Source organism: Lonchura striata, chromosome 3, assembly GCF_050655825.1.
Source record: "Lonchura striata isolate lonStrDom1 chromosome 3, ASM5065582v1, whole genome shotgun sequence".
Lineage (NCBI taxonomy): Eukaryota > Metazoa > Chordata > Aves > Passeriformes > Estrildidae > Lonchura > Lonchura striata.
Genome location: NC_140705.1, coordinates 87,170,605 through 87,187,750, shown reverse-complemented (window position 1 = coordinate 87,187,750; position 17,146 = coordinate 87,170,605). Strand labels below are relative to the sequence as shown.

Here is a 17,146-nt window from a genome sequence, read left to right as displayed (position 1 = left end):
TTGCCTTCCTGATTTGCCAGAGCATGAATTCCATTAATTTTGTGATTTTTTTTTTTTTTTTTTGCATAGGAAAAGTAGAGAATAGACATGGAACTGGTTGTTATCTTGGAGTAATCCATTAGTCCTTTATTACTAGTCTGTTATTTCTTCATCTACTCACTGGTATGGCTAGTCAAGGTTTTCCTCAAAAAACCGAGCCAGCAGGGAATAATAGTGTGGAAATAGGACATGGATACAAAGGCCTGTGAGGCCTCACAGCCTGTTCTCTCCATGTATATTTCCTTCCTGCCTTACTTCCTGCCTTCTTCCCTCCTTCCCTCCCCTGCTTTATCCATTGCAGATAGCTTCCCAGAGTCTGCAGTGTGCCTGCTGCTGCTTTTTCTCAGAATATGGAGGAGATTCCTTGCTACCACGCACATAATGGAATTCCTGGTCTGGGGAAGATGGTTGGGATGCAGGTTGGACACCAAAGTGGGCTGGAATGGGCTGCAGCTACCATAGAGCCAGTTGTGATCTGCTGTGGTGTTGGATTGTGTATTCCACAGAGGAGGCTCTCCACCTCTCCTGCAGAATTCCAGCACGGAGCAGTGTTACTGTTAGACAACTTGTGATCCTGAGGCTGAGAAGGATGGATGTGGAGAGCCAGGATACAGGAGAAGCAGTGTCACCAGTCTAGGATACTCTGGAAGCTGTGAGGTGGGTGATCTTGGGGACTGAATGTTTACTCTGGATAGGAGAGAATCCTGGGGCTGAGTGGGATTTTGGGAAGAAATCTGCAAGCTCAGGGGCAACAGGTGATACAAAATGCTCCCCCACTGCTGTATCCCTGGATATGTGAAGGAGGAAAGGCTGAAAGTCGGCAGAAAGCCTGAGCATCTCTGGATCACAGAATCCTGGAATAGTTTGGGTGGGAAGGAACCTAAAACTCATCCCATTTCACGCCCTGCCATGGGCAGGAATACCTCCAACACCTCCCATTGGATAAGAATTCTCCAAAGTCTTATCCATCCCATCTCACCACCTGGGGGTAAAACACTCACCAGAAGATTCCTGGCCTCCCCATGGAGCCTGTTCCTGCCACAATGAAAAACTCGAGCGTGAATCCTTCATACTGCAAAGTATTCCTCCTTTGCTTCCAACAGCACTGGGACAAGGAGCCCCTTTCTGGATTTACAGATGCCTCTCCATAACCGTATGTCCTTTCCTAGGATTGGGATGCTTTGGGATAGTCTCACTCCGAGGAGGTTGCTCTTGCCCCAGAGACATCAGGGTGGGTTCAGCCTTTGCCCCTCGAGTTTTCCGGAGCCCTAATTCATCCCGATCAGAATTTAAAGCCGCCTTGGCTCTGTGCTGTGTCAGGTTTTTCCTCCACTGCTGGCAGAAAGCAGCAACTTCTTCTTCTTCAGGGTCTGCTGGGGGTTGTCCCAAACCCTGTTGGACAAAGGAATTGGTTTAATATATCCCTGTGCATCCTAAATTATGGAAAAGTCTAGATTTGCCAATGTGTGTGTGTGATCCACACGACATTGCTACGTCTTAATGCTTCAAAATGAATGCTTCAAAAGCTTCTTATAGGGAGAGGAAAGGAGGGTTGTTTGTTTGATAAGCAAAGAATTTTCCAAAGGGAAATTTCCAGGTCATAAAGGACTTGGACTTTGGGATCTAGATAGTCAAAATTAATTCAGCATCCTCAAAGTGAAAAATGGACAAATAGAGGAAGTGATAAGTTTAATTAAGCACAGGAGGAGCTTTGTCACCTTTAGGACTGATTGTTTAGCAAATGGGATTCTAAAAGATACGCTGATCCCAGGAAAAGCAGTAGGATTATAGAGGAGAATGGGATTCAGGTGGAAATGCTGCCTTAGGGAGAGGCTGGTGGTGTTTGCACTTGTTTTGCAGTTGTTTTCAGGAAAAATCTGTTCCCATGGACTTTACAGTCAGATCAGGTGGCTGTTGATGGCAACTGCATGGGAAACTTGGGAATTTTGGCTTTTGAGAATAAAGAGGATAGCATGGTCTAATTCCAAATAAAGGTCCTCTACGATCCAAAAATTAAGTGGGGAATGGACCAGGTAAAAGTGACTTCAAGGACAATCAATGCTTTGGACACAAGACAGGCACAAAATAAAAGTATTCCTGGAGGAATATTTGCTCCAGCTGGAGTCCCACAGCAGCCAGATCCCAGTTCCCATAGAAAGAGCTGGATGAGAAACTCCCATATCATGGAATTGCTGCCATCAGACTTCACTGTTAGGGAGAAATCCTTTCCTGTGAGGTTGGGAGGCCCTGGTACAGAGAAGCTGTGGCTGCCCTGTCGCTGGAACTGCTGAAAGCCAGGTTGGATGGGGCTTGGAGCAACCCTTCCCACCTAAATAATTCCGGGATCGATTCCATGATGGACTCACTTTGACACTCGCCGCCTCGGCCGCCCTCAGGACATGCTGGACTGCTTGAATGAGGTTCTGCACATTGCTCAGCAGCAGCTCAAAGGAGGCCTTGCTCTCCCCAGTCACTGCTTTCACCCTTCAAAGACATTCCAAAGGATTTTATTGGAACAACAGTGGACATCCTGATGGTGTTGTTATTCCAAGCCCAGCTTGTCCCCTGCACCATTGGAGCAGGGAAACCCATGGAGGGAAGGAAGGCCTCCAAATTGTTCCTCAACTCTTGGACACCTCCCCTAGGACCTCTGGGGACCACCACCCACATTCCTTGGAGAAGGGATTCCTCTTGGATGACCCTGGGAGAAGTGATCCCAGCTGCTGGCAGCTCACCTGGCCACGATGCTGAGCTGGCTGCTGATGGATTGAGTGTGCTCAGTGCTATGGAGCAGCTCCATGGAGCATCTCTGGTCCAGGCAGTGCTTGGCGAGGATGTTCCCAAACTTAACAACCACTTGCCCATCGGCAACCATTTGCCTGGCACAGGCAACAAACTGCTCCTTGCTCTGGAATGGGATAAAAATCAATGGGACTGGGGAGAGAAGGAAAAAAAGCTTTTCCTGCAGGACAGGGAAGGTCCAGGAGGCTCAGCTAAATCCTGAGGAAAGGACAGGATGCCAAGTTCACATCCAACCAGAAGGAAGGAATTTGGAGTATTTTGCCTAAATAGAGTTGGTGCCACTCTCCCAAGAGTTGGGTGACACAGGGATTTAGGATGGAGTTTCCATGATCCTAAGGGAAAACTAGAGGGATGAAACACTGCCTACCGCAATGGGGCCCTTCCTCCGCAGGAACTGAGCCATGTGGAACATCCTCGTGGCCATGTCTTGGGTCACTTGGGACACACTGCTGGAGCCACCTTGCCACTTGTCAGAGTTTCCTCTCTCCTGCTTTGCAGGGGAGATGTTAGAAGGGCCATCCTGGTGCTGTTGAGGCAGTAATGGAGCAGATTCCAAACCTGGAATGTGTGGACACAGCGATGCAGAGTGGTCTCCTCCACCTGGGTGTTTCTGAAGGAGATTTGGGTGAGTAAAATTGGTGAGAGAGCTGCCCACCCCCTTCTGCGTCCACTCCACCTTCCCACCAGCCCTTCTCCCTAAATCCAAAGTCCTTGGAGCCATCTCCAAATGGGAGTGGGGTGTCCTGCAAGCTGACAGTTTGCAATTAATTTCCAGCACAATTAGAGCTCTAAAGCACTTTGCTGAGGGACCTGGGTCTGTGCCAAAGCCTTTCCCAGCTCCTGGCATCCATGGGAATGGAGTTGCTGGTATTCCCAGAGGGAATGTGTGGAGGTGAGAGAGAGTGCTGCAGCCCCTCTGCCTCTGAAATGGTGGATTGAAACAGATGTGGGAGAGCCTGGCTGATCAGATATCCAGGAATCCAGGGCTGCCAGCAACCTGAGCTGCCTGAGTGGCCCAGGTCAGCCTGCTGACCTCCAGAGGCCCTGCCAGCATCCTTTACATTCCTGTTCCATGCTGGGAGCACCAGGAATGAAGGACAGCCCTGACCAACACACTGCCAGGGAAAAGAGCTCCTGTACCAGTTCACCCATTTCCCACACAGCTCCACTCACTCCTCTGCTCCTGCATGGATGAATTCCTGCTGCCTCAGTGGGCTCTGGGGCTGGGCAGGGTCCAGCTGTGCTGTTGGGTGATCCTGGGAAGCGCTCCCGCTGCAGACATTCTGTGAGGCACTGCAGGATGTCCCTGTCGATTCCATGGATAACCCAGAGCTGTGTGGCAAGGTAGTGCGCCTTGGCTGACCAGTACCACACCATGACATCCAGGTGGGGATCCCCAGTGTCCTGGTGGCTTCGGAAGTGCCGCCAGGCGCTTCCCACCACGTCAGCCGTGAGGAGCAGGAGGTGGTCAGCCATGGATAGCAGGTCAGGCTGTGACGTAAGTTGAGCACCAGCCTCCAGAGCACCCCAGAGGGTGTTTCTGACCCTCTGGACATCAGCCATAAGCTGATTTGCTTTCTTCTCAAAACCTTCTTTGCTCCTCTCCCTTTCCTCTTGGGTGAGGTTGGACAGAGCTGCTCCAACCACATCTTGGATGAGCTGCAGCTGTTCCATGTTGACCCTTTCCATGTGGAGCAACAACACCTTGGCCCTGAGGGCCACGTCCCTATGCAGGAGCTCAAAGCGAATGACCAAGCTGGCAGTAGGCAATGGGGAGAGCAGAAGGGTGTTGGACACATCCAGCAGTGCTTCCATGAGCACTTGTATCTCTTCCCGGAGCACCAGGATTTCTCTGGCACCGTGGGCTCCAGGGCAGGATAAGTAGGAGAGCCGGGCAGCCTCCTGCAACCTGAGGGAATTCTCAGCCACGGCAGCCAGGCAGCTCTGTGGGCCAACCTTGTTCCTCACAGCTCTGCTCAGCTCCCTCAGGAACAGGACATCCCTGCCCATGAACTGATCCATGGTATCCAGCAGGACACACATGCCAATGGCCCACCGGACACCATGCAGCTCCAGGATGGCCTTTTCCATCCCACAGGATTCCCTGAAGGACACTGCCTTCTCCAGGAATCCTTTGGTATTCAGCTGAGCACAGGAAAACTTGGCTTGGAGCTGCAGAAAACTCTCCTGGACATGAGAAGGACTGGGATTTTCCCTACTGCTGACTGTGTTTGCGATGTCTCCTGCCACCTGCACTGCTCTTGCTAAACCCAGCAGGGTCTCATCCAAAGCCTGCTTCCCTCTTGGAAAGTCGCCTGACAGGATAAATCCAAGCACTTGCTGGGCCAGACCATTCCAAGAACCTGCCACAGCTGCCAGGCACTCCTGAGTCTCCTGGATATGTCCTGAGAGCCTGAGTGCCATTAGGAGAAGCCTTCCTGGAGCAGGGAGCTGCCCGTGGGCTGTTTCCATGGCCAGGCTGACAATCCTTGGGGTAAGTGCCTTGATATCCCAGTGCTGCTCCAGCACCTGGAGCTGGGGGGCTTCAGCCACAGGCAGCGCTTCCTGTGCAGTTTCTACATAGCCATTGGAGAGCTCCAGCAGGATGGAGCAAGCAGCACGGACAGTGTCTGTGTCACCAGCTCGGGATGCTCCCAGGAGAGCTGTGATGACAGGGTGTGTATCCCCTTTCCATGGATCCAGGTGGAAGTTAGCTGGTGGTGAAGATGGATGATTTTGGATATCTTCTTGGAATGCTGCCTCATCCATACTGGTTTGTGTCCCAGTGTGGGATGGGCTGAACTCCAGCCCCTTTTTCACCTTGGTGCTCCGCACTTGCTCTCGGAGCGGGCTGAGGATGTCCGGGTGGTTGGACCCATCCAGCCCAGCTTGGACAGAGAGAGCAGAGTCCATCAGGGAGCTTGCTGCCTGAGAAAAAGCATCCTGGCTTTGGAGGCAGGAAAACCTTCCTGGAATGAGGGCCGTGACTGCTCCCAGCTCCAGGATGGATTTGGCCAATTGCTCCACCCACACCAGCAAACCATTTCTAAAGATGGGATCCGTGATCCTGTCCACGTGCCGGGTGGAGGCTCCGACCACCCAGCGCGCCCAGCCCATGAGGTGAGCAGTGTGCCAGGAGAATCCCTCAGGATCCCAGCATTCCAGTGCCACTTCACACCATTCCTTTTGCTTGGCCAGCTCCAGGATGGATAACTCAAGGAATTCCCTCATGCCGATGGTCTCCTCAAAGCAGCACAGGAGGCTGTTGGTGGCTCTGGCCCAGGCACAGCACAGGACCTGGAGCTGCTCCGTGGTATTCCCACTTGTTTCCATAAGCAGGGAAGGGAGGCTGGCCAGGAGGCTCCGCAGGTGCTCCACACCCTCCCGGATTTCCCTGGCAGTTTGGGCCTTGGCACACCTGGCCAGGAGCAGATCAGCCGCTCGTAGTATCCGCTGGGCCTGAGCGAAGAAGGCAGCAATGAGGGGCTGGAGCTTCCTTAAAATTCCTCCTGGTCCTGCTGGACAACAACCTGAACGGGCAAAGCTAAGGGCACCTTCAACCAGCTGACTCAGGGGCTCCTTCTCTTCAAAGAATCCATCCAGGATTTGGCAGAGCGTGGCCCTGAGCACTGCCCGGTCCAGGTTTTCCAGCTCCTCCCTCAAGAGGTGACATTCCCGTTCCAGTCCGTGTTCTTCCTGGCCCTCCCTCTGGCTTATGTGGCTGCAGATGCTCCTCCGCAGCTGTAGCAGGACCCAGCAACGTTCCACCAGCTCCAGCTGCAGATCCAGCCTGGATGACTCTGCCAGCAGCATTCCATGGAGAATGACCGCTTCCAAGTCGGAGCTGAACCCACCCTCGGAGAGGCGCAGGGGGTCAGGGTGGGAGAGAAGAGCCTGGAGCCTGCTCACCTGCTGGGAGAAGATCCCACTCCTGTCCTGTGGCTCCATGAGCAGGGAGAGGAGCTCCCTGATGGTCCTCTCCGTCAGATGGAAAACAGAATCTTGGGAGAGGTCAACTTGGCTATCCCTGGAATATGTTAGGGTGTCCTGCTTGGCTGTGTGGATGAGTGAGACACATTTGTGGAGCAGCTGCAGGGTCTGGGCCAAGCTCTTCCCTCCAGGACAGTCTCCGAGTTCCTGGAGGCGCTTGGCTGTTAGGCGGCTCAGCAGGAGCACAGCCCCAGAAAAGGCCTGGAATGCAGCCAGCAGCCCTGGAGTGTCCTGGGCATCCCGAAGCAAACTCAGGCATTCCAGGAGCCAGCTGGCAGCGCCAGTAATCCTCCTCATCCCTGCAGCCTCTTCCAGCTGAAGAATCTAACCAGGAAACAAAGCAGAAAAGCCACTCAGGTCAGGAACTCCCATTTCTGTTCCATCCCTGGAGGGGGGAGGAGGTGTGGTTTGCTCCATGGATCTGCTGGAGCTTTCCTCCAGCTCGTGTCTCTTCCCAGGGTCCCCCTCACCTTTGCTGTCTCCATCAGAGTCCTCTTGGTGGCTGCTGCCAGGTGCTCTCGGTGCCAAGGGCTGTCCGGGTGCTCCTGGAGCTGGAATGCTGCCAGCACCATGTCCCTCCCAGCCTGGAGCAGGGATTCACCCATGGGACACATCTCCATTCTCCCTTCCTTGCTGGAATCTTCGGACAGTCTGAAATGGAAGGACTGGGCTCAGCGCTCTTGTCTATTCCCCACTCCCAACCCCACCTCTCCAGAGGATGCAGGCTCCCTGCCACCTTTCCCCCAGATATACCCCAGAGACTTCCATCCACCTCACCTCCTTGCCACAGCAGCGAGTTCTTCCGTAGCTTTGGCTAATTTTCCTGCCTTTTCCCCCAAAGTGGGAAAGGCCGTACAAATCCCATCTTCCCGTTCCAGGGCAAGGAGGAGGTGGCACAGCTGCACACCCATGGGGCAGAGAATTCCCTGGATAGCTTTGTTTTCTGTTGGGAGCCCAAGCTCAGAGAGAGAAAAACGCTCCATGTTGTCCTGCCTGGAAAAGGGAAAAACCCCTGGGGGTTAACTGGGATCCAGTTTTCGGTTTTCACAGCGAGCTTGGATGGGGGCGGCAGTTCCTGGCTTGGGAAACGTTCCCGGCTTTAATTTCACCCAACCCTGAAACCAGGTCACTCACCTGGAATTCCTGGGACACTGGAGCCGGGATTTCCTTTCCCGGGGGATCATCAGAGGCCGTTCCGGCACTGCAGAGCCGGCATTCCCTCAGAGGGTGGGATTCGGGACAGCGAGCCGGGGGGAGCGCTAGATCTTTCCTCCCCAGTTTCCGCGGTTCCCGGGACGCCATGCGGGACGTTCCCATGGGAGCGACGCCGGGATGCGCTAGTGTCGCCATGGAGATAACGGGCACGGGGAGATTGCGTCACGCCGCGCGCCGGCCGCGGGGCACGCCGGGAGTTGTAGTTCGCCTGGTCGTTCAGGGTTCCGGGATTCCCTCGGCGTAGGGGAGGGATCAGGCAGGAATACCCCCGTTTTCCCCGTACAGTCCTCATTCCTTTCAGGGGCGTTTTTGAACAACTCAAAGGTGCGCCCATGTAATGGGGGCAGGACACAGGTGACCCTTCTCTTGATGATCCTTAGTGTGGAATTCTCAGGAAAGTGTAGCCTACCTCCCGGGAATCTGAGCTTCAGCTCTCCTGCGTTACAGGTGAGGTAATTCCTGGAAACTCGGAGAGTGACATAAATAACCTTCAGGATAAGGACTTGATCTGCCACAGATCCCACTGCCAGCTGGGATCCCGCTCCCATTCCCACAGCTATCTTTTGACTTAGCTCCTGAATGAATCCCGCTTTGGGAATAGCCAGAGGGCCGCGGCTGCGCGGTTCCCACCCGCCGGGAGGAGTCGCTCATCCCCGATCCCCGGCGGATCCCGCATCCCGCATCCTGCGCGCGCCCCGCCCCGCGCACGCGCCCGGCGCGCTCCCGGTGCCGCGGCGGAGGAGGAAGGCGAGCCGGAAAAGCGGGAGCGATGGACAGCGCCGGCAAGGAGCGGGAGGCCGTGCAGCTCATGGCGGAGGCCGAGAAGCGTGTCAAGGGCTCGCACTCCTTCCTGCGGGGGCTCTTCGGGTGAGCGGCCCCCGCATCCCCCTGCCCGGATCCCGCGTCCCTCTTCCCATCTCCTGCGTGTTCCCCCCCACTTCCCCGGCTCCTGGATCCCCCTTTCAGCTCTTGCCCCCCTTCCAGTTCCTTCACACCCCAATCCCCAGCTCCTGCTCCCCTTCAGCTCCTGAATCACCCCCCTGAGCCCCTGGTCCCCATCCCTTCCCCGTCTCCTCCATCCTCCCATTCCCGACCTCTTCCCCCTTTTTCCTAGCTCCTGCCCCCCAGTGTGGGTGAGAATCTTCCTTGTCCCTGCCAGAGCAGGGGCGGGGGCTGCACGCGGAGCCCTCCCGTCCCGATCCAAACCCGGATGCCCCTGGAGCAGCCCCTCCTGGCCATCCGCGGCCACAGGGATGTGACGGGCGCGCTCGGCCTCTGCGGCTCCTGTCCCCTCCCCGCGTCCGGCCCCGCCGCTCGTCCCGGCCTTATCCTGGGGGGAATCATCTCCCGGCATCCCCGGGATTCCTGGCAGGGACGAGCTCTCCCGAAATCCCAGGAAACCCCGGCACTCCGGGGCTGCGGCCGGCGTTATCCCAGAAAATGGCAGAGCCTCCTTTTCCCTGGGCCTGGCTGCTCCAGCCTCGCTGTTCCTGGGGGTGTGCCTGAAAACGGGGTGCTTTGACCAACATCGGTCCTGCTTTCCTTAAGTTTTTTAAGGAAACAGTATTCCCAGAGCAGTGCTCTGTGAAGGCCGGGAGGTTTTTATCCATCAGCCCAGAAAAATCATCTGCAGCCGCCGTAAAATCCACAAGTTTTAAATAGAAATTCCTCTCTGGCCTCTAGCAGATTAATCAGTCAGGGCCTGCTCCAGGAGCATAATCCGGGTGGCAAATTCCTGAAAATCCTTGGAGAGAACAGGCAGAGATTTCGAGAGGGGAATTTTTAATTTTCAGGTCTAAAAGAGGGAGGGAAAAAAAGAGGAAGGAAAGTTGGGGGGTGGGGGTGACTTGGCTCTTGGCATCTTCCCTGTAAATGTCCAGGTTCCCCAATGCCGGCCAAATGCCTTCTTCCCACTTGGGCTCTTCCTGGAATTGCTCCATCACCTTGCACAAAAACTGTTATTCCTTTATTTCTAATATTGTGGAATTAAAGGGCTGGGACCTGCCCTGTTCCAGAGGCCTCTTCGAGTGTAGCATTCCTCGGTGTCAACCTCCATTGGCTTTGGCTCATGCCAGAGGTGCCTTCCAAGGGCAAGGAGGGATCCAAAAAATCCCACCTGTGCTTCCAAACTGACTGTGTTCAGCTGCCAGAGGGAGAGAGCAAGGGGAGAAAAGTGCCAGAATTTCCAGGGGATGGAAAAGAAAATGGAATAATCCCTGTTGTGAGGTCGATTTAAGAGCAGTGTGGATGTGGCACTTGGGGACATGGATTTTGGGGGAATGTTGGATTCATGGGCTTGAGGGATTTTCCAACCTTAAGGATTCTGGGATTCCTTTTTTTTCTGTGAGAGCAGAGCTTGATCCCACCTGGCTCGTGTCAGGTAGTTATGGGAGGGCAGGGAGAATCCCCCCAGAGCCTCTTTTTTTCCCAGGGTTTCCATGAAAAATCTGCATTTCCTTACCAAAATGTGACTTTTGCCGTCTCAGAATTCCAGAAGAGCCCCCAAATCCAGCATTCCCCTTTCAGTGATCTCACATGGGGAATGGGATCAGCCTCATAGAGCCTGGAAAGGCCAAGATTCCCAATCCCAATTTTGGCTCCGGAGTTGTGTTCCCTCCTGGCCCAGCCTCAGGAGCATTCCTGCTGCATTCCAGGGGCAACACCCGGGTGGAGGAGGCCTGTGAGATGTACACCAGGGCTGCCAACATGTTCAAGATCGCCAAAAACTGGAGTGGTGAGTCCAAATCCTGGGATCTGGGGGGGTGTGGGTGATCCCAGAGCACCCAAATGCCTTCATGTGAATTATTCCATGGGGAATGGTCTCTGTGTTCATGCAGTTCATATTTAAATACTGGGAGAGTGGACAAAGGGAATGAGCTGAAGGATCTTGGAGGAATTTTAAAATGCCAGCTTGTGATCCTGCTTGGGAAGCCCTCATCCCTAAGTCTCCCAGGGTCCCAGAAGCAGCGCATTCCCGTTCATTCATGGGATCGGTATTCCCTCTTTTCCAGCGGCAGGAAATGCCTTTTGCCAGGCGGCCAAGCTGCACATGCAGCTCCAGAGCAAGCACGACTCAGCCACCAGCTTTGTGGATGCTGGGAATGCCTACAAAAAAGCAGATCCGCAAGGTAAGGCAGTGGAATGTGGGATTGTTCCCAGCCAAATGCTCAGCGGTGGCAGAGGGGCATTCCTGCTTTTCCAGAAGGTGCTTTGGGATGACACAGGAGGTCAGCGCTGTCTTGGCATCTCCTCTTGGCGTTTTTTGGGATTTGGGATGCTGCAGGGTGTCGGGACTTTTGGCAGCTTCCATTCTGGTTTGGCTTGGCTTTAGAGAATGGCTTCCTGAGGAATGGCTTCAGGTAGTCACTGGGCTGGATCACAGTAGGAGCCCTGCTGTGTCCCCGAGGCTTTCCTCAGTCCGGGCCTTTGTTGGGATGAGAATGAAGGATCTGGGATTCTTTCAGCTGGGTTGTGATTTTTGGGAAGGTTTCCAATCCACTTTTCCCTAGCTAGGTCTTGAAGCAAATCCCCCACTTCCCACCAGCATTATCCCAGGAGACATGGGAACAAACTCAGGGTGGATAACACCCTTTTGAAGTGGTGAAACTCCCAGATTCCCTGGAAAACAGCAGCATCTGGGAGTTGATCCCTTGACGTTTGCTCCATTGGGGGGTGCAGACAGCAAACTCAGGGTTAGGTCATCCTAGGGGTTAGGTGTTTGTTCCCTTTGGGAATTGCTGGGGGTGCTGGGGCTAAGGTCATTCCAGAGGCCATTCTGTAGGCAGATATTCCCTGCAGCAGCTGCCGGGTGGGATTTAGGAATGGGACGTGGCTGACGCTGTTGTCTCTCACACACGCTGCAGAGGCCATCAACTGCTTAAACGCAGCCATCGATATCTACACAGACATGGTAAGGTCCCGCTCCCGGGAATGCCACGCGGCTTCCCAGGAATGCCACACCTCATCCCGCTTCCCTCCTGTCCCCAGGGCCGCTTCACCATCGCTGCCAAGCACCACATCACCATTGCTGAGATCTATGAGGCCGAGCTGGTGGACATTGAGAAGGTAAGGGGATGCTGGTGACATCATTTTTTTCCTAGAAAATCTGTGGTTGCCACATCCCTGAAAGTGTCCAAGGCCAAGCTGGAGCAGCCTAGGATAGTGGGAGTTGTTTCCTCAGTGGAAGGGGATCACCGTTGAGTCCCTTGTGGGATTTCCTTGCCCTGAGCTCGAGAATTCCCATCTCCTACCCAGCATTGGAATTCCTGGTGTAGGTGCAATCCAGCCCTGAGCTGGAGTTAATGGTTTTCCCAGCCTGGAGGCTTTCATGGAGCAATCCCAAGTCTCTGGAGTGTCCCTGTGCCAGCAGGACTGGCCGAACACTCTGGTGAGAATCCACCTCGGTGTTTCCAATTGGAAAAGCTCTTTGGGAGTGTCATGGAGCCATTTTCTGTGACTTTTAGTTCCCACGTCAGCACTGATTCCCTTGTTCCCACTTCCAAATTCCCTGAGCAGGAATCCTGCTGTGGCTCTCTGCTGCAATTTTGCAGGATAAAACTGGATGGGATGTAGGGGTTATTTTCCAGGCAAAGGTTTCTTTCCTTGGCTCTGCTCCATTGGATCCCATCTCTCTCCCTGAATGTTGGTGATGTCCCCGGGTGTGCTTTATCCCGGGATGACTGATCCCACATTTCTGTCCCCAGGCCATCGCGCACTACGAGCAGGCCGCGGATTACTACAAGGGAGAGGAATCCAACAGGCAAGTCCTTGGGATCAGCGGGAAGGGCTGGAACAGGGATCCATCACAGCCACTCCCACAGCCAGCACACTTCTAATTTGGGCTATTCCAAGAGAATTCCTCTAAATTCCAGCTGTGGGCTTCCACTTTTCTCTCTGGGAAGGGGTGCTGGGGTGCGGGCTGGTGAATTCCTGGGATTCAGGGCCTAATTTTCAGGATGTGGTTGCAGCTCAGCTAACAAGTGTCTGCTGAAGGTGGCGGCCTACGCGGCACAGCTGGAGCAGTACCAGAAAGCCATCGAGATCTACGAGCAGGTCAGGAGCCAAATCCCATGGGAATTGCACCTCTTCCCAAGGAAAAGGGCTCAGGGGTTGGCAAAACTGCCAGAATCAGGGAATTGTTTAGGCTGGAAAAGCTCTCTGAGGTCAGAGTCCCACTGTTACCCCCACATGGCCAAGCATCCCCAAGTGCCATATCCATGATTTTCAGTGTTTCCAGGAAAAGCTTGGGAGAAATCTGTAAAAATTCCCCTTTGAACATATTTACAACTCCCTTTGGCAGAAAATTCCCTCCTGGATTTATCAGCTCTGCCTTTTATTGGATATTTACCTGTGAATACCAACAGTGCTACTTGGTGCTTCCAGAGGCTTAATCCTGGAGCAGCTTTTCCCCAGATGGATTTGTTTTTCCATTTCTTCAACAACCAAGGATCAGCCTGGTGGGATCTGACTTCCCTTGGGATAAGTTCAAAACCTCCCTGCTTCCCAACAGCTTTTTGGCATTTTTTCCATGCCTTTTATTCCCAGCCCTGTGGCTCAGGGTGGAATACGAATTGGTTTAATCCAGGCTTTCCTTTCCTGCCCCTTTTTTCCATGTTTTTTTGTCCAGGTGGGAACAAACACGATGGATAATCCTTTGCTCAAGTACAGCGCCAAAGAATATTTCTTCAAAGCTGCCCTGTGCCACTTCATCGTGGATGAGCTGAATGCCAAGGTCAGTTATCCCAGAATTCCCAGTTCCTCCTCATTAGCCTTGGCCAGCTGGGAGAGGCCAGCGGTGGGTTCACAGCTATTACCCCAAAATCCCTGATCCCTCCTCAGCAGTGGCTGGAATTCTCGATGTGCCATTGTCATGTTGGATTCTTGGTGGATGCTTTCCCAAGTTTGAGGATGGGAAGGCAAATTCTGGGAAAAAAAAAAAAATAGGAATGGTGTGCAAAGGGATCTCATCTCTCTTCCAGCTTGCGCTGGAGAAATATGAAGAAATGTTCCCAGCTTTCACAGATTCCCGAGAATGCAAGCTATTGAAAGTGAGTAACCAGGGGGCTTTCCCACTTTTCCAGGGATTTTCTCCTTTATCCCAGCATTTTAGAGGACATCAGCCTCACTTTTCCCTGGGTTTGGCCCAGACCCCCAGTTGTGGTGGGTGCTTTTCATGGGTCTCTGTTCCCTGGGATGAAATGCTGGAGCGGGAACATGCAGGAATAGAGTGTTGCCTAATTTTTCCTGGTGTTTTCCCAGAAACTGCTGGAAGCTCACGAGGAGCAGAACAGCGAGGCCTACACCGAAGCTGTGAGTACTCATGGGTTCACTTGGGAATGCTGCTTCCTCCTTCTCTTTTTTGGGATGCCTTTGCCCTGTTCAGTATTTGGAAACCTGCAGAGAGGGGCCAGGGACAGCGGCTCCAGCAAGGTCCCAGCTTCCTCCTTCAACATTCCTGGAGTTTCATGGAGAATTCAGATCCTGCCTGGGTTTGCTCCAGCTCCTTTGGTGTTTGACAAGAGCTTAAAGTGCTCGGGTTGGGTTTGGAGAGACTTCTCTCTGGACTTTTCCCTTGCCTTTGTGTCCCTGTGCCTTTTCCCCTTTTTTTTTTCTCCATTCCTTCTTTTTTCCCCTCTGCTTTCCCTTGTTTACCCCCGACCTCCCCTTTTTGTTGCCCTTCTTCCTTTTCACCTCCTTCCCTTTTTCCCTCTGCCCCCTTTCTTCCTTTCTAGCCCCCTTTCCCCCTTTTTTCCCTCCCCTTTTTTCTTTTCCCTTGTTTTCCCATTTTCCCCTTGCATTTTTCCCTCTTTCTCCTTGTTTTTTTTCCTCCTTGTTTCCCCCTTGGTTCTTTCCCTTTCTCCACTTCTTCTTTTCCTCTCCTTCCCCTTTATCTTCTTTTCCCCTTTTCCACCCTTCCCTTTTTCCCCCCTTCCCCTTGTTTTACCTTTCTCCTTGCTTCCCCTTTGCCTTTGTTTCCCCTTTTTTCCCTTTTCCCCACCCTTTCCCCTTGCTTTTTTTCCCTTTCCCCTTGTTTCCCCCCTCCCTTTCCCTTTATTGTCCTTCTTTGCATTCCCCCCTCCCTTTCTCTCCTTTTTTCCTCCCCTGTATTCCCAGGAGGAGCTCATGTCTGCCACTCCCCCCTCATTCCCTTTCCCCGCCCGCTCCCTGATCCACGTTTTTCCCGGTGCCAGGTGAAGGAATTCGACTCCATCTCGCGGCTGGATCAGTGGCTCACCACGATGCTGCTGCGCATCAAGAAAACCATCCAGGGCGAGGGTGACGGCGACCTCAAGTGACGCCCTCGGGCCCTTCCTGCCTCCAGCGGGCCCTTCCTGCCTCCAGCCGAGGACTTTTGGGGAATTCCCGACCCCATCCTGCGCTTTCTTTCGCTTCCACTCCCATGGCTCACTGTGTTTCTTTAGCCCCTGCTCTGTGGTGACGCTCCGGGCAGATGCCAGGCAAGAGGAGCCCTTGGAGCGGAAATGCTCCTACTTCTCCTCGTGTTTGGTCCCGCTCATCCTGGTGCCTGCACTCGCAGCTCCCAGTTTTCCTGCTTTTCCGTTGATTGCAGCATGTAAATATTCCATCCAGGCCAGCACAGTACCAATAAGTGCTCCAAGCCTGTTGTGTTCCCATTTTCCTGCTCTCAAGTGTTGGATACACTTGGATTTGGGGGTTTGGAAGTGGTGCTAGGCAGAGGCTTTGGGAATTGGGAATATCCCGCACACCCCCACCACGCCATAGGCACTCCAGGAGCCTAGAGCCGGTGACGGCCCTAGGCCCTAGTTGATTTCCATCTTTCTTGGATTGATTTTCTACTTTAGATCCCTCCACTTCCCAAATAATTCCACCTGAGGAAGGATCTATTTTTTACCTTACCCTCTGTGTGTGCTGGGCACAATCCCTAAATTCTGACCCCTTAGCTGCACGTGGGTGTTAATCCCACAGGAGCCTTGTTGGAATTCAGGTGGCAGGGGGGCACAGTTTGCTTGGGAAGAGTTGAAAAATTCCTGCAGGAATTGATGGGTACGTTGTTAGGGAGAGAGTATTGAGCTGCCTGGTTTTTCAAGGATGCATCAGAGGTGTCGGGAGCTTGTGCAATTTGTCACTCTTTGGGACGAGTGAAGTCATTAATTAAGGGCTGTTCTGGAGGCTCCAGGCAGCCCCAGCCCTTCTTTCCTCTGAAAAAAGTCAGGTTGGAATGTTGGGCTTTGGATAAAGCTTAGCTCGTTGGGCTCTAAAGTTCTGAAAACCAAAAATCCCGATCCATGCCAAATTCTCCATGCCATTGGTTTGGTGTTTGCCCACCCTTCCTGATCTCGTTTCCCACAGGTCCTTGTGTTCATCCCAAACATCCCAACCAGATGGAAAAGCCTTGGCTTGGGCGGCAGTGGGGTGGGGTGGGGGAATCGCCCAGCTCCAGGCTTGGAGGCACACGGGGTTCATCCATTCCCACCCTTAGGAATGGCTTTATCTAGTGTCCAGCACTGTGGGAGCCAGGATGAAGGGAAGCACAGCTTGGGAGACTCCACTTTTCCTGGTGTTTTTTCGGTTCCCTGTGTCAGTGTTGTAGGACAGGGGGAGCAGAAGGGCTGTTACTCCATCCCTATACCTGGTAGTTGTGTGAGTAGCTCCAGCATGTCCTCTGCTGTATCCATGGTGAATTGTAATGGTTCCCAGGTGACAATTCCGCCACTCCCGCTGTATTGCCGCCCCACTTCCATCACTCTCTACTCGGAAAACTTATTTAAAGAAATGGCCTTAGCAAGTAATCATGTTTGGTGTGACTCTGTACATGAATAAAGTGAAAATCATGGATGGAAGAAGGGAGAAGTGGTTCTTCTGGAAAACTCAAAAGGCTGGGATGATGGAGGCTGGAAGGGGGTGTGATTCCTTCAATTCCAGTTTGGAGTCATGGAATGGTTTGGGTGGGAAGGGACCTTAAAGCTCATCCTGTTCCAGGGACACCTTCCACTATCTCAGCTTGCTCCAAACCCCTTGAATACTTCCAGGGATGGGGGAGCCACAGAATCTCTGGGAAAACTTCCAGGACCTCCTCAACCTCACAGGGAAGAATTCTTTCCCAATAACCCACCTGAAT

General features: G+C 53.3%; 2 protein-coding genes across 3 annotated transcripts; one reads left to right on the top strand and one right to left on the bottom strand.

The window, feature by feature from the left end:
• Positions 1-37: 37 nt before the first annotated feature.
• Positions 38-8,159, bottom strand: LOC146767986 (uncharacterized). 2 transcript variants are annotated; one of them, XM_085575693.1, is made up of 8 exons: positions 7,966-8,159; positions 7,609-7,824; positions 7,302-7,482; positions 4,015-7,155; positions 3,209-3,451; positions 2,775-2,947; positions 2,406-2,523; positions 38-1,431 (listed from the first exon to the last, which is right to left on the bottom strand). In XM_085575693.1, exons 1-8 carry the CDS (start codon positions 8,013-8,015, stop codon positions 1,171-1,173), a joined length of 4,383 nt encoding a protein of 1,460 aa, XP_085431819.1. In that variant the 5' UTR covers positions 8,016-8,159; the 3' UTR covers positions 38-1,170. The 2 variants fall into 2 exon arrangements, with proteins under 2 accessions (XP_085431819.1, XP_085431820.1); XM_085575694.1 differs by lacking the exon at positions 7,609-7,824.
• A 601-nt stretch (positions 8,160-8,760) lies between these two features.
• NAPB (NSF attachment protein beta) lies at positions 8,761-16,872 on the top strand. Its single transcript, XM_021537645.4, has 11 exons — positions 8,761-8,913; positions 10,701-10,780; positions 11,058-11,174; positions 11,910-11,956; positions 12,034-12,111; positions 12,750-12,805; positions 13,014-13,098; positions 13,673-13,777; positions 14,025-14,093; positions 14,305-14,355; positions 15,237-16,872. The coding sequence occupies exons 1-11, from the start codon at positions 8,816-8,818 to the stop codon at positions 15,339-15,341; spliced, it is 891 nt and encodes a 296-aa protein (XP_021393320.1). The 5' UTR covers positions 8,761-8,815; the 3' UTR covers positions 15,342-16,872.
• Positions 16,873-17,146: the final 274 nt, after the last annotated feature.